Source organism: Agrilus planipennis, unplaced genomic scaffold (assembly GCF_000699045.2).
Source record: "Agrilus planipennis isolate EAB-ADULT unplaced genomic scaffold, Apla_2.0 scaffold189, whole genome shotgun sequence".
In the NCBI taxonomy this organism is placed as follows: Eukaryota; Metazoa; Arthropoda; class Insecta; order Coleoptera; family Buprestidae; genus Agrilus; species Agrilus planipennis.
In genome coordinates this window covers 297,228-313,286 of record NW_020439010.1, presented here as the reverse complement: position 1 = coordinate 313,286, position 16,059 = coordinate 297,228, and the positions used below count along the sequence as shown (strand labels likewise).

Below are 16,059 nucleotides of genomic sequence, written 5' to 3'. Positions count from 1 at the left end.
TTGTAACTTCCTGTGGTCACCCTTCTGGACCATATCCTAGGAGGTTAGAAAAAGTTAAATTTGGAGTCCCTCTTGAAGAAGTCTGTAAAAATGACATTCCAGGCCCACTTCTTGTAAGTTTTAATTAAATATAATATGTATAATTATGTATTAGTTACATGTAACTCAAAAGTTGAAGTCCCGCCCTATCTGAAATTTATTATCTATTAATCGATCTTCTTTATCAAATTATATTCCTTTTTAAATTTCAGCAATATTAAATTTTGGCACGCTTATTTATGTTTATATGCAAATTGAAAATAAAATTTTAAACCTTTGAGGTAAAACTACAAATAATTGAAGAAAGTGGGTATGTCCTAATCTAAAAGTTATCTGAATAATATCAACACAGTTAAGATAAGTCTTATAGAAAAGAATTTGATAGGTACGTGTTTTAAATTTTAAAATATGATACAATAATGAATTTTAATTATTACAATTTAGATAGTAACAACCGGAAAAATATTTTTTATTTTATTATTTACTGACTCAAACATTGTATGGTTAAACAGTCATAATTAACAGTAGTATTTTAATAGAAAAATAGAATTAATATCAAATAGGGCAATTTTTTTATTTTTATGCTGTACTTACAACGAACTAATTTGCAAGCAAAAAAAAAAGGCAATCTACCCCTTATTCACTTGTAGGTAACTGACGTAATTTTATTTTTATATGATTCAGTTTACAGTTTGTCAGTTGTAAATGCTTTAATGTATTCTGTAGATAGTAGCTATTTAAATAATATTTTGGATTACGTGTTTTAATATTTTTGTAGTAGATATGCTTAAGTAAGTAGTATACATTTAATTGTACTTATTTCTTTTAATAAAACGAATTGGAATGGGCTTCCTCTATAAACCGGAAGGAATATACACATGAAAACATTTTGCAGTAACAAATAAGGTTTATTTACTTCTTACACTGCCCGAATCTTAAACTACATACATACAGATACAAATTAATAATATTTTTAAACAATAAAATATTCAATAAATCGAGTTTTTAAATATCCAAATATTTAACTACATATTTAGATATGTATTTTAATATCTGAAAGAACACAATATTCAAAAAATTAGCATTAATTTTTTTTTCGAAAACAAACGATAAAAAAATTGGAATTTACGAACTGTACAAACATTTAATTAGAACGGAACCTCAACCTTAGATACCTACATTTAAAAAGGTTTTCAAGTATCTAGACATTTGAAATTTTAAANTTATTAATTGAAAACAAGTTTTGGCCATGTGCAAGATGGGGAGTAGGAGTGTATTAGGTACATTTATCTATAGAAAATCAAAATTTCCTTTACGACTTGTCTAAATGGAATCCTTTCTTGTGAATTTGTACAATTGTATAAATGAACAAGTATTTGAACAATCAAATATTCGATGAACCAAATATTTCAATCAAATTGACTGTTTGTGTTATTAGAATTATATGTACCTAAGTATGTGTATATTTTAATAAAGTAACTTCCCAATTAGATATCTTAACATCCGCTTATTTCAAAATTACGATATTCCAATGTTTAGATACATATTTGAATATCTGAATATTTAAATTTCAAATAATTGGAATACTATTCCGAGCTCCAGTTTTCGAGTCATTTTTGAAAATAAATTTTCACTCTCATAGATCTCAAAAATAAAATAAAATCGTGGAAATATTTTGTAGATATCAGTTTAAAGCTTTTATGTTTATAAAGATATTATTTAGGTAATAATTAACATTCGTAGGAATTTTTCCGTCTACGTCTACAGAATCTATCGATTTGAATGTTTTACATCAGCAATCAAAACAAAAACATTTGTCCGCCTCCAAGAAGAAACATAAACAATTGTCTATCGTATTACACATATTTGCATATACGATACCTATGTACCTATTGTATCTACACAATAATATGTGAAAACAGCTTTTACATAATGTGCATGTGATAGTATCGACATGAATTTTGATTCGATTCCCTACTGTGTATTGCTTGTTTATGTTGTGGATAGTGACCGTTTTGTACCTATACCTTAATGAGTGTCAAACATAGTTACACAATCAATAACTTAACAGGCAAGTGTCCATACAGTGTTTTAGAAGAAGTACCATAAATGTTTCCCTCTCCACTCACCCATTAGTTTACGTTAGAGACCCTAATCTCAATTATTTTCGTAGTAATAACGATGCCGTTAAGTTGCTAGTACTCGCTATTATGAGTCAGTGGGGGAGGTACCCATCTTGAAGATTGTCTCCACCGACTCATAATAGCTCACAGGGAGCCTATTCTCAAGTTGTTTCGTTATAATATTGATATTGCTAAGTTGTTAGAACTTGCTATTATGTGTCAGCGGAGGAGGTACCCAGCTTGAAGATCCTCTCCACCGATTCATATTAGCTTCTAGGGGGCCTTTCGTCAATTTTTTTCGTAATAATAACGATGTCATTATGTTGCTAGCACTCGCTATTGTGAGTAGTGGAGGCGGTACCCGGCTTGAAGATTTTCTCCATCTACTCATAATAGATTGCAGAGAGTCTATTCTCAACTTTTTTCTTAGTAATAACGATGTCGCTATGTTGCTAAAACTGGCTATTTTGTGTCAGTGGAGGCGGTACCCAGCTTGAATATCCTCTCCACCGATTCATATTAGCTTCTAGGGAGCCTTTCGTTAACTTTTTTCGTAATAATAACGATGTCTTTATGTTGCTAACAGTCACTATTACGAGTCGATGGAGGCGGTAACCGTTTGAAGATTGTCTGCAGTGACTCATAATAACTTCCAGGGTGTCTAGTCTTAACGTTTTTTGTAATAATAACGATGTCATGTTGCTAGCACTCGCTATTGTAAGTAGTGGCGGCGGTACCCAGCTTGAAGATTTTCTCCATCGACTCATAACAGACTCCAGGGAGTCTATTCTCAACTTTTTTCTTAGTAATAACGATGCCGTTAAGTTGCTAGTACTCGCTATTATGAGTCGGTGGGGGAGGTACCCATCTTGAAGATTGTCTCCACCGACTCATAATAGCTCCCTGGGAGCCTATTCTCAAGTGTTTTCGTTATAATAACGATGTCATTATGTTGCTAGCACTCGCTATTGTGAGTAGTGGAGGCGGTACCCGGCTTGAAGATTTTCTCCGTCGACTCATAATAGATTTCAGGGAGTCTATTCTCAACTTTTTTCTTACTAATAACGATGCCGTTAAGTTGCTAGTACTCGCTATTATGAGTCGGTGGGGGAGGTACCCATCTTGAAGATTGTCTCCACCGACTCATAATAGCTCCCTGGGAGCCTATTCTCAAGTGTTTTCGTTATAATAACGATGTCATTATGTTGCTAGCACTCGCTATTGTGAGTAGTGGAGGCGGTACCCGGCTTGAAGATTTTCTCCGTCGACTCATAATAGATTTCAGGGAGTCTATTCTCAACTTTTTTCTTACTAATAACGATGCCGTTAAGTTGCTAGTACTCGCTATTATGAGTCGGTGGGGGAGGTACCCATCTTGAAGATTGTCTCCACCGACTCATAATAGCTCCCTGGGAGCCTATTCTCAAGTGTTTTCGTTATAATAACGATGTCATTATGTTGCTAGCACTCGCTATTGTGAGTAGTGGAGGCGGTACCCGGCTTGAAGATTTTCTCCGTCGACTCATAATAGATTTCAGGGAGTCTATTCTCAACTTTTTTCTTACTAATAACGATGCCGTTAAGTTGCTAGTACTCGCTATTATGAGTCGGTGGGGGAGGTACCCATCTTGAAGATTGTCTCCACCGACTCATAATAGCTCCCTGGGAGCCTATTCTCAAGTGTTTTCGTTATAATAACGATGTCATTATGTTGCTAGCACTCGCTATTGTGAGTAGTGGAGGCGGTACCCGGCTTGAAGATTTTCTCCGTCGACTCATAATAGATTTCAGGGAGTCTATTCTCAACTTTTTTCTTACTAATAACGATGCCGTTAAGTTGCTAGTACTCGCTATTATGAGTCGGTGGGGGAGGTACCCATCTTGAAGATTGTCTCCACCGACTCATAATAGCTCCCTGGGAGCCTATTCTCAAGTGTTTTCGTTATAATAACGATGTCATTATGTTGCTAGCACTCGCTATTGTGAGTAGTGGAGGCGGTACCCGGCTTGAAGATTTTCTCCGTCGACTCATAATAGATTTCAGGGAGTCTATTCTCAACTTTTTTCTTACTAATAACGATGCCGTTAAGTTGCTAGTACTCGCTATTATGAGTCGGTGGGGGAGGTACCCATCTTGAAGATTGTCTCCACCGACTCATAATAGCTCCCTGGGAGCCTATTCTCAAGTGTTTTCGTTATAATAACGATGTCATTATGTTGCTAGCACTCGCTATTGTGAGTAGTGGAGGCGGTACCCGGCTTGAAGATTTTCTCCGTCGACTCATAATAGATTTCAGGGAGTCTATTCTCAACTTTTTTCTTACTAATAACGATGCCGTTAAGTTGCTAGTACTCGCTATTATGAGTCGGTGGGGGAGGTACCCATCTTGAAGATTGTCTCCACCGACTCATAATAGCTCCCTGGGAGCCTATTCTCAAGTGTTTTCGTTATAATAACGATGTCATTATGTTGCTAGCACTCGCTATTGTGAGTAGTGGAGGCGGTACCCGGCTTGAAGATTTTCTCCGTCGACTCATAATAGATTTCAGGGAGTCTATTCTCAACTTTTTTCTTACTAATAACGATGCCGTTAAGTTGCTAGTACTCGCTATTATGAGTCGGTGGGGGAGGTACCCATCTTGAAGATTGTCTCCACCGACTCATAATAGCTCCCTGGGAGCCTATTCTCAAGTGTTTTCGTTATAATAACGATGTCATTATGTTGCTAGCACTCGCTATTGTGAGTAGTGGAGGCGGTACCCGGCTTGAAGATTTTCTCCGTCGACTCATAATAGATTTCAGGGAGTCTATTCTCAACTTTTTTCTTACTAATAACGATGCCGTTAAGTTGCTAGTACTCGCTATTATGAGTCGGTGGGGGAGGTACCCATCTTGAAGATTGTCTCCACCGACTCATAATAGCTCCCTGGGAGCCTATTCTCAAGTGTTTTCGTTATAATAACGATGTCATTATGTTGCTAGCACTCGCTATTGTGAGTAGTGGAGGCGGTACCCGGCTTGAAGATTTTCTCCGTCGACTCATAATAGATTTCAGGGAGTCTATTCTCAACTTTTTTCTTACTAATAACGATGCCGTTAAGTTGCTAGTACTCGCTATTATGAGTCGGTGGGGGAGGTACCCATCTTGAAGATTGTCTCCACCGACTCATAATAGCTCCCTGGGAGCCTATTCTCAAGTGTTTTCGTTATAATAACGATGTCATTATGTTGCTAGCACTCGCTATTGTGAGTAGTGGAGGCGGTACCCGGCTTGAAGATTTTCTCCGTCGACTCATAATAGATTTCAGGGAGTCTATTCTCAACTTTTTTCTTACTAATAACGATGCCGTTAAGTTGCTAGTACTCGCTATTATGAGTCGGTGGGGGAGGTACCCATCTTGAAGATTGTCTCCACCGACTCATAATAGCTCCCTGGGAGCCTATTCTCAAGTGTTTTCGTTATAATAACGATGTCATTATGTTGCTAGCACTCGCTATTGTGAGTAGTGGAGGCGGTACCCGGCTTGAAGATTTTCTCCGTCGACTCATAATAGATTTCAGGGAGTCTATTCTCAACTTTTTTCTTACTAATAACGATGCCGTTAAGTTGCTAGTACTCGCTATTATGAGTCGGTGGGGGAGGTACCCATCTTGAAGATTGTCTCCACCGACTCATAATAGCTCCCTGGGAGCCTATTCTCAAGTGTTTTCGTTATAATAACGATGTCATTATGTTGCTAGCACTCGCTATTGTGAGTAGTGGAGGCGGTACCCGGCTTGAAGATTTTCTCCGTCGACTCATAATAGATTTCAGGGAGTCTATTCTCAACTTTTTTCTTACTAATAACGATGCCGTTAAGTTGCTAGTACTCGCTATTATGAGTCGGTGGGGGAGGTACCCATCTTGAAGATTGTCTCCACCGACTCATAATAGCTCCCTGGGAGCCTATTCTCAAGTGTTTTCGTTATAATAACGATGTCATTATGTTGCTAGCACTCGCTATTGTGAGTAGTGGAGGCGGTACCCGGCTTGAAGATTTTCTCCGTCGACTCATAATAGATTTCAGGGAGTCTATTCTCAACTTTTTTCTTACTAATAACGATGCCGTTAAGTTGCTAGTACTCGCTATTATGAGTCGGTGGGGGAGGTACCCATCTTGAAGATTGTCTCCACCGACTCATAATAGCTCCCTGGGAGCCTATTCTCAAGTGTTTTCGTTATAATAACGATGTCATTATGTTGCTAGCACTCGCTATTGTGAGTAGTGGAGGCGGTACCCGGCTTGAAGATTTTCTCCGTCGACTCATAATAGATTTCAGGGAGTCTATTCTCAACTTTTTTCTTACTAATAACGATGCCGTTAAGTTGCTAGTACTCGCTATTATGAGTCGGTGGGGGAGGTACCCATCTTGAAGATTGTCTCCACCGACTCATAATAGCTCCCTGGGAGCCTATTCTCAAGTGTTTTCGTTATAATAACGATGTCATTATGTTGCTAGCACTCGCTATTGTGAGTAGTGGAGGCGGTACCCGGCTTGAAGATTTTCTCCGTCGACTCATAATAGATTTCAGGGAGTCTATTCTCAACTTTTTTCTTACTAATAACGATGCCGTTAAGTTGCTAGTACTCGCTATTATGAGTCGGTGGGGGAGGTACCCATCTTGAAGATTGTCTCCACCGACTCATAATAGCTCCCTGGGAGCCTATTCTCAAGTGTTTTCGTTATAATAACGATGTCATTATGTTGCTAGCACTCGCTATTGTGAGTAGTGGAGGCGGTACCCGGCTTGAAGATTTTCTCCGTCGACTCATAATAGATTTCAGGGAGTCTATTCTCAACTTTTTTCTTACTAATAACGATGCCGTTAAGTTGCTAGTACTCGCTATTATGAGTCGGTGGGGGAGGTACCCATCTTGAAGATTGTCTCCACCGACTCATAATAGCTCCCTGGGAGCCTATTCTCAAGTGTTTTCGTTATAATAACGATGTCATTATGTTGCTAGCACTCGCTATTGTGAGTAGTGGAGGCGGTACCCGGCTTGAAGATTTTCTCCGTCGACTCATAATAGATTTCAGGGAGTCTATTCTCAACTTTTTTCTTACTAATAACGATGCCGTTAAGTTGCTAGTACTCGCTATTATGAGTCGGTGGGGGAGGTACCCATCTTGAAGATTGTCTCCACCGACTCATAATAGCTCCCTGGGAGCCTATTCTCAAGTGTTTTCGTTATAATAACGATGTCATTATGTTGCTAGCACTCGCTATTGTGAGTAGTGGAGGCGGTACCCGGCTTGAAGATTTTCTCCGTCGACTCATAATAGATTTCAGGGAGTCTATTCTCAACTTTTTTCTTACTAATAACGATGCCGTTAAGTTGCTAGTACTCGCTATTATGAGTCGGTGGGGGAGGTACCCATCTTGAAGATTGTCTCCACCGACTCATAATAGCTCCCTGGGAGCCTATTCTCAAGTGTTTTCGTTATAATAACGATGTCATTATGTTGCTAGCACTCGCTATTGTGAGTAGTGGAGGCGGTACCCGGCTTGAAGATTTTCTCCGTCGACTCATAATAGATTTCAGGGAGTCTATTCTCAACTTTTTTCTTACTAATAACGATGCCGTTAAGTTGCTAGTACTCGCTATTATGAGTCGGTGGGGGAGGTACCCATCTTGAAGATTGTCTCCACCGACTCATAATAGCTCCCTGGGAGCCTATTCTCAAGTGTTTTCGTTATAATAACGATGTCATTATGTTGCTAGCACTCGCTATTGTGAGTAGTGGAGGCGGTACCCGGCTTGAAGATTTTCTCCGTCGACTCATAATAGATTTCAGGGAGTCTATTCTCAACTTTTTTCTTACTAATAACGATGCCGTTAAGTTGCTAGTACTCGCTATTATGAGTCGGTGGGGGAGGTACCCATCTTGAAGATTGTCTCCACCGACTCATAATAGCTCCCTGGGAGCCTATTCTCAAGTGTTTTCGTTATAATAACGATGTCATTATGTTGCTAGCACTCGCTATTGTGAGTAGTGGAGGCGGTACCCGGCTTGAAGATTTTCTCCGTCGACTCATAATAGATTTCAGGGAGTCTATTCTCAACTTTTTTCTTACTAATAACGATGCCGTTAAGTTGCTAGTACTCGCTATTATGAGTCGGTGGGGGAGGTACCCATCTTGAAGATTGTCTCCACCGACTCATAATAGCTCCCTGGGAGCCTATTCTCAAGTGTTTTCGTTATAATAACGATGTCATTATGTTGCTAGCACTCGCTATTGTGAGTAGTGGAGGCGGTACCCGGCTTGAAGATTTTCTCCGTCGACTCATAATAGATTTCAGGGAGTCTATTCTCAACTTTTTTCTTACTAATAACGATGCCGTTAAGTTGCTAGTACTCGCTATTATGAGTCGGTGGGGGAGGTACCCATCTTGAAGATTGTCTCCACCGACTCATAATAGCTCCCTGGGAGCCTATTCTCAAGTGTTTTCGTTATAATAACGATGTCATTATGTTGCTAGCACTCGCTATTGTGAGTAGTGGAGGCGGTACCCGGCTTGAAGATTTTCTCCGTCGACTCATAATAGATTTCAGGGAGTCTATTCTCAACTTTTTTCTTACTAATAACGATGCCGTTAAGTTGCTAGTACTCGCTATTATGAGTCGGTGGGGGAGGTACCCATCTTGAAGATTGTCTCCACCGACTCATAATAGCTCCCTGGGAGCCTATTCTCAAGTGTTTTCGTTATAATAACGATGTCATTATGTTGCTAGCACTCGCTATTGTGAGTAGTGGAGGCGGTACCCGGCTTGAAGATTTTCTCCGTCGACTCATAATAGATTTCAGGGAGTCTATTCTCAACTTTTTTCTTACTAATAACGATGCCGTTAAGTTGCTAGTACTCGCTATTATGAGTCGGTGGGGGAGGTACCCATCTTGAAGATTGTCTCCACCGACTCATAATAGCTCCCTGGGAGCCTATTCTCAAGTGTTTTCGTTATAATAACGATGTCATTATGTTGCTAGCACTCGCTATTGTGAGTAGTGGAGGCGGTACCCGGCTTGAAGATTTTCTCCGTCGACTCATAATAGATTTCAGGGAGTCTATTCTCAACTTTTTTCTTACTAATAACGATGCCGTTAAGTTGCTAGTACTCGNATTAAAAACACGCTCACCTTCAACGAAATTTCCTTTCCGAGGCTTTGTGTCAGCCCAATCACATATTGTGTCAATACTTACCATTTTATCGTAATTTAAAAACTTGGAAATTGCACGGTACACTATAGGAACTACGATAAATTTTCCCTGATCGGCGCCATGTTTTTAGGCTCCTCCCATTTGACGGATCCCAATAGGTTGTGGGAATATTCAAAATTTTTGAGAATTAAGTATATAAAACAACATGTTGTATTAATAAAAAGAAAAAGTAGATTTTGATACGTAATCGCTACACTTATAAGTAAAACCTAATGTTTTTGAGACTTCCGTATACATCATTTCTTTGGTGTTAGATTAGGCAAGCAATTTTAGGTGAAATTAACGAGGTCCAGAAAAAACCTATTCCTTCCTCCAAAAAATTATAAGGGTGACGCTTAAAGCTCAGACACACTTTGTTATCTATAGAAAAATATTTTTTAAATAATTTATTTAAGAAATTTATGTTCAAAAAATTTTTGGCGCCCATGTTTTTGACCTTCTGAGGTCCGTAAGTTGCCGACCGTTGGAATAGAGTATCTTATATATGCAAGGGTTAAATGTGAATCTGCTATTTATGCGGCGTGAATTAGTTGAGAACTCTGGGAAGTTTCCGCGATGAAATTTCCTGACTTATGCGCGAAATAAGTGATTTTTTGATGATCCGAATATTTTAATCATGACGATCCCCAGAGTATACGCCAACCTAAGCCAATCCATGGTGCATCTGATTTATTCGCAAAAGAGGTGATTTTTTTATGAACCGCAGCAAAACACTATTGAAAAAACTTCATTTAGCGCGCGCGAATTACTCGTGGAAATTTGCTGTTCGCCGTGAGCGAATTAGTTATTCATCTGGGCAATTTTCCGCAATAAAATTACCCGATTTATTCGCGAAAGTCCTGCATCTGATAGCTGTTGAAAATTATTCTTAGGGATGCAACGTAGAGAAGTAAATATTAGGAAGGGAGTCAGACAGGGATGCACNATTCTCAACTTTTTTCGTAGTAATAACGATGCCGTTAAGTTGCTAGTACTCGTTATTATGAGTCGGTGGAGATGGTACCCATCTTGAAGATTGTCTCCACCGACTGATAATAGCTTCCAGGGAGCTTATTCTCAAGTTTTTTCGTTATTATAACGATGTCGCTAAGTTGTTAGAACTCGCTATTATATCTTAACTTTATTAAAGGCATCATACACAAATGATTTTTATTTTGTGCATATTTATGGTTCATAACAGTACCTTTGGAACGCTATAACTTGTTTTATTTTCTTCCTTTTATATCAGGAATTTTCTTTTGGATTTGTTTTATTTTCTGGGAAATTTTAGAATTTACCATCACTCCGACTTTTACATTAGCGTAAATGTGTAATAAAGATAGCAAAATTGAATGACATCTGCCAACTGATAAAAGGATAATGTACGGTGCATTTGCAACGCTAAAGTCAAAACCGTATTGCGATTATACGATTACACTAATGGCCGTCATTATTTGCAATTGCTATTATTGTTGTGATTACTAAATTCCAGTTGGCTTGGCACCAACGGGCTAGAATGCTTTAACTTCCTGTACATGCTTACTACTATTACATACTTGCGTATGGACAGTTATCAAATAATCTGTTTTGGTATTTACCATATTAGTGGAGTGATAAAACGAGGTAAAATATGCAAGGTAAACCGTAATCTTTGATGATAACTGTTTAGATAATACAAGAACTAATATTAGCAAGGAAATAAACCGAAGCCATTTGAAATGGTAGAAACATTTATAAAATTTACGGATTATACCAACCAGGAATTGCGTACATATAATAATACCATAAAGGTTTTTGCAAGTTGCTATTTGTACATATTTATCTTTAAGTTTATATAAATTCTGAGTTTTATTTTCTAGTTAGACCTTTTTCCTTGTCACTACCACTGTAATGTATTCACAGATTCTCCCGCAAGTTTCGCCTTTTAATTTTTCAGTTATCTAGTTTCTCATATGATCTTTTAGCCTGTTACGTCTTCACTAATTTACGATCATTATCATCATTTGTATCCCCATGTGTACCAGCGTCTCTTCTGTCAATTCACATAATCTATAAAACCATTCCTTATAGCTATCCCTTTTTAGAAATACTTCCAGACTGCCGCACACTATTCTGGACCATATTCTCTATTTTTGGTGAATCTAGTACTTTGTTGCCTTTACGTTTTTTCGGTATTAAGTTCTAAAAGTTGTGTATGTTATGTGCGTAAATATCCACGAGTATATAACGCGAACAGATCACATATTCAACTCTCGCATCTAAAAAAACATCAAATCCGTTGATTTGGTTGAAGAAGATGAGTTGTTAGTCGTTGTAGTTTAAAGGTTTCCATGGAACTGGGAGGCTCAGATCTTTAGTACCGAAGAAATGTCATCTTATACAATGTTACAATACGAGCTGGATGGAAATTGATGATTTGGAAAAGCTATCAACTTTTCAACCATCCAGCTACAAAAATTGTATTGTAATTCATTTTCCAACGATACACAATTTATCACTACGCCTATGGTAGTCGTGAGCAACCTGAAACACTTGCTCAGTTGCTAAATATAATGGGGCATAGAAGATGCCAGATATACAGGTTTCCTACCTCCAGTGTAATGTTAAGGGCTGAACGGATCAATGATCTATATTTGCTCATCCTAGCTACAGGTTATAATTATTTAATATAAAGAAGATTGATATAATGTTAGAGGTTTTTCTCAACATCAACTTTCAAATTCAGTAAAAAAGCATCGATAAAAAAATATATGAGCGCAAATACGTACACAGATTGGAAGGACAGACGCGAAGCGTTAAAAGGGGGATTCAATCATCCCTTTCCTAGGTCCCAAAATTGATTGTTGCGTTGCTGACACGTACCAGTGGCTGATTTTATATCGAATGCGAACTGTGTCCTTTGCAGATAGTGGCTAGTTTTTCAGCGGGAAACTATCTATTATGTGTAATACATTCCTGTTAAATCATAAGTACATTTGCACTTTCATTTTTCGTTTGTAACCAAGACAGTTTTGAATTTTGTAAAACACGTTTTATAGATAATACTTTGCTAGCGTGCAGTAATTGCCTAATACATTTTGAAATCGCATAAAATATATAACAATAACTTTCACATTGCCTTTTTAGTAGTTTCAAATATATTTCGGAAAAAAGTTACATAATTTTTGCTAATATAAAAAGAATCGGATCTTACAATTAGCTGATATCATTAGTAAATTTAAATGCCTAACATCTACTTTTTGTTAATTTTACAATATGATCAATTAAGTAATGCAGAAATCGTACATGTTGAAAAAAACAGTTGAAATTAAATGTTACACTGGACAAAGATTATATTCCCTCAATATGGACACTTTCCAATACCGAAAATCCCCAGATTGTATATGTCAAATAAATCCAGGGTATTTTTGGGACATCATATACTTAATTTTTTGTTCAGTTGAAAGCTGAAAATCCAAAGCTATGATGTGTAGTTCTGGAAAATTGAACACGCTAATACTGAAAGTCGCCAGATTGTAACAAAAAGTCCAGGTTTTCTTTCATTTGTTTCCTTTAGAATGGCACTTTCAATTAAAAGTTAAGCCAATATTATGATATGTAATTCCGGAATACCAGATACTTTTCAGTACTGAAAATCGTTATTAGATTGTAGTCAATAAATTCAGGGTGTTTTGAAGATCTCTTTCTTTTTTTTTTCTTTTGTTTAGAGTGATGTTTCAGTAAAGAAAGTCAAAATTATGATATGTAATTGTTAGATATATTGGACACCTTGCAATACAGAAAATCTGTATTGTAACAAATAAATCAGGGGTATTTTTGGGATCTCAATCTTCCTTTGGTTTTCTTTAGAGTGACACATGTATTTCATTACTGAATTACTCCCTGTAATGTTGACATATGTCCATACATTAATTGGACTGAATATTATAGTTTGTTGCTCTGTATATGGTTAGTTAAACCGTATTTCCTGAATGTGAATGATTTGTGTTCTTATTTAAATTTAGTTTTTTTTTTTTCATAAAAATTATAGATTCCAAGGTATCATGCGTGTCTAATTCATGTAGACATACATGTATAAATATGTAAAAGTACATATGCATTTATGCATGTATACCTGATTAGTGATATTGTATAATTGTCACATTAAGGCGGATGGTGTGAAAAATAACGCGGGACGAATCTGAATGAAAAACGTTTTTTCGTCCTTGATTGTGACTAGAAAATGACTTTGCTTGCATTGAATACAAACAATAAAACAAATCAAATACATGTGTTGTTTACTTATATTTATGAATGATGTTTTTTCATAGAAAATGTAAGAAGATAGAGGAACATACAGGACTAGTTAGAGACATATTAGAAGGAGAAATAGGAGTGACAGAGAATCACTCTTCGGAAATAGTTAGGGATGTGGGATGTTCTAATTTGAGGGTAATAGAAAAAGCTAAGGACTGGAGAGTGGAGGTGCTTCCTTAACCAGTCTTGGGACTGATAGCCCTATATGTGTAGCTTTTCTTTATAAAAATGTCCCTGTTACTGATTTATGTCAGATATTGGTCGTATACAAAGGATATTAGTTAAAAATAAATAAATAAATAAAGAAATATAGTACATAATTCCAAACAAGCTATATTTGCTGTAAAATCTTATCCTTACAGTAATAAAGAAAGTGAGTCCTATCAGGTTACTTACACTATCTATCATCATCATCATAAGGTTGTCAGTTCTAAGACTGGTTGTACACGCACCTCCACTCTAAGGTAATTTTCATATTTTCCTAAAACTAGAACAACCCACATCCTTAACTATTTGCGAACAGTAATATAATTTAGGTCTACCTCTACCTCTTCTAACTCCCGTTTCTGTCTCTAATATGCCCCTGACTAGACCTTCATGTCTGAGAAGGTGTCCTACCAGCCTATCTCGTCTATTTCTTATTGACTTCCGTAGAGTCCTCTGTTCTATTCTTTCTAATACCTTTTCATTTCTAACCTTCTCTATACAGGGTATCTTCATCGTTTGTCTGTAACACCACATTTTTTTTTCGCAGCGCCCATTGTCCACGTTTCGCACCCGTACAGCGTCGTGCTCCAAATATACCTTTACCAACATTCTGTTGAAGGCGACTCGACTCTGCGTTATCCTCTGCTTTTTATCCCTACTCCTTCTTCGGTCCTGACTTATCTGACTTCTTAGATACCTAAAATCAGCCACTTTTTCTAATTTTTCGTCTCCTATGTTTGTATTCGATCTTTCTCTACTTTTTTTCCCTTGCATATCCGTATTTTTGCATTATTTTTGTTTATTTTCATACAGTACTGTTTTGTCAATACTGCTTCCAATTTATTTAAAGCTATCTCTAACTCCTCTTTGCTAAATGCTAATACTGCTATATCATCTGCAAATCTAATACTAATCTTTCGCCCCTGTATATCTATCCCTACAGTTGTGCTCACTTTAATGATGCTAATCACGTCTTCGATGTATAGATTAAAAAGTAGCGGTGACAGTGTGACTCTCTTCCTAATATTTTCTTCTCTACGTTACAGCCCCAGCTCTGTAACTGCCTGTTACATTTTATACAAACTAAGTATGACTCTTCTATCTCTGTAACTCATCCCTACATTTTTAACTATATTTAGCTTCTTGTCCTATTTAACATTGTCAATATCTATATTAGCATTTTAATTTTCAAGTTTTTCTTAGAGAAATTCATTCCTATCAGTTCAATACTGTATGTATAATAATGTTGTTTCTATTCAAATGTTTGTGATCCTTGACGTTTTTTATTTAATTTGTATGCACAAATAAGACGTTTTGTTAGATTTTCCATTGTTCCTTTGTTTTTATTGTCAATATGAAGAAAGGATAGTCACTTTTACCAAACTTGTGTTTGCATATAGGTAGTACGAAACAATATAACCACATAATAAAAACTCTTTCGGTATTTTTTATGCTAACAGATAAAATCCAAGTATAACATCTTACTGGTCTTTTTAAATGGCATGCTAAATCTGCATGTCTAATACTTCATTTTAATGTTGAAATTTCTTAAGGATTTTATGTGGTTAAAAAGATTAAAAAGAGATAGGAGAAATGGAATTTACGAAAAGGTATTTCCATAAATGTATTACTGTCCAAATCAGGAATCGGTTAGTAATTGTAATGGCCGGTTATTAAGATGAAATGAAAATAAAAAATGAATTTTAATTTTATTAAATTTAGTTCATACACTTCTTAGTAAAAAGAAGGCGAAGATATAAATATGTATCAAAAGTGATTGCAAAAGTAATGTAGCAATGTAGGAAATACCTGCAAATGTAGGTTTATTACTTTCCTACTAATAACTACTTATTAAGTAGGATTAATTACTGTTTCTAAAATAATTTCAGAAGTGCTCACATAAAATTTTAATTAAGTGCTGTTTTGAAATACTTCTGCAGTATGATGTAACTTCAATAAAAAGAAGTCACTTCTGTGCTCGCGAACGATTAATTTAGAAATTTGAAAAAGACTATCTTTATTATTAAAGATATATGTTTGGAGCGCGGTACTGTACGGGTGCGAAACATGGACGGTGGGCGCGGCGGAAAAGAAAAGGTTAGAAATGTTCCAAATGTGGTGTTACAGGCAAATGATGAGGATGCCGTGGGTA

The 16,059-nt window shown here is 36.8% G+C and overlaps 1 protein-coding gene across 3 annotated transcripts in view; it reads left to right on the top strand.

Moving 5' to 3' along the window:
- Nucleotides 1–16,059, top strand: part of LOC108738035 — a 50,909-nt gene that overhangs the window by 1,535 nt on the left and 33,315 nt on the right. For all 3 annotated transcript variants that reach the window (XM_025976168.1, XM_025976167.1, XM_025976166.1), the window contains exon 2: nt 16–113. In XM_025976168.1, the coding sequence (XP_025831953.1) occupies nt 16–113 (98 nt within the window). The remainder of the gene's footprint in view (nt 1–15; nt 114–16,059) is intronic.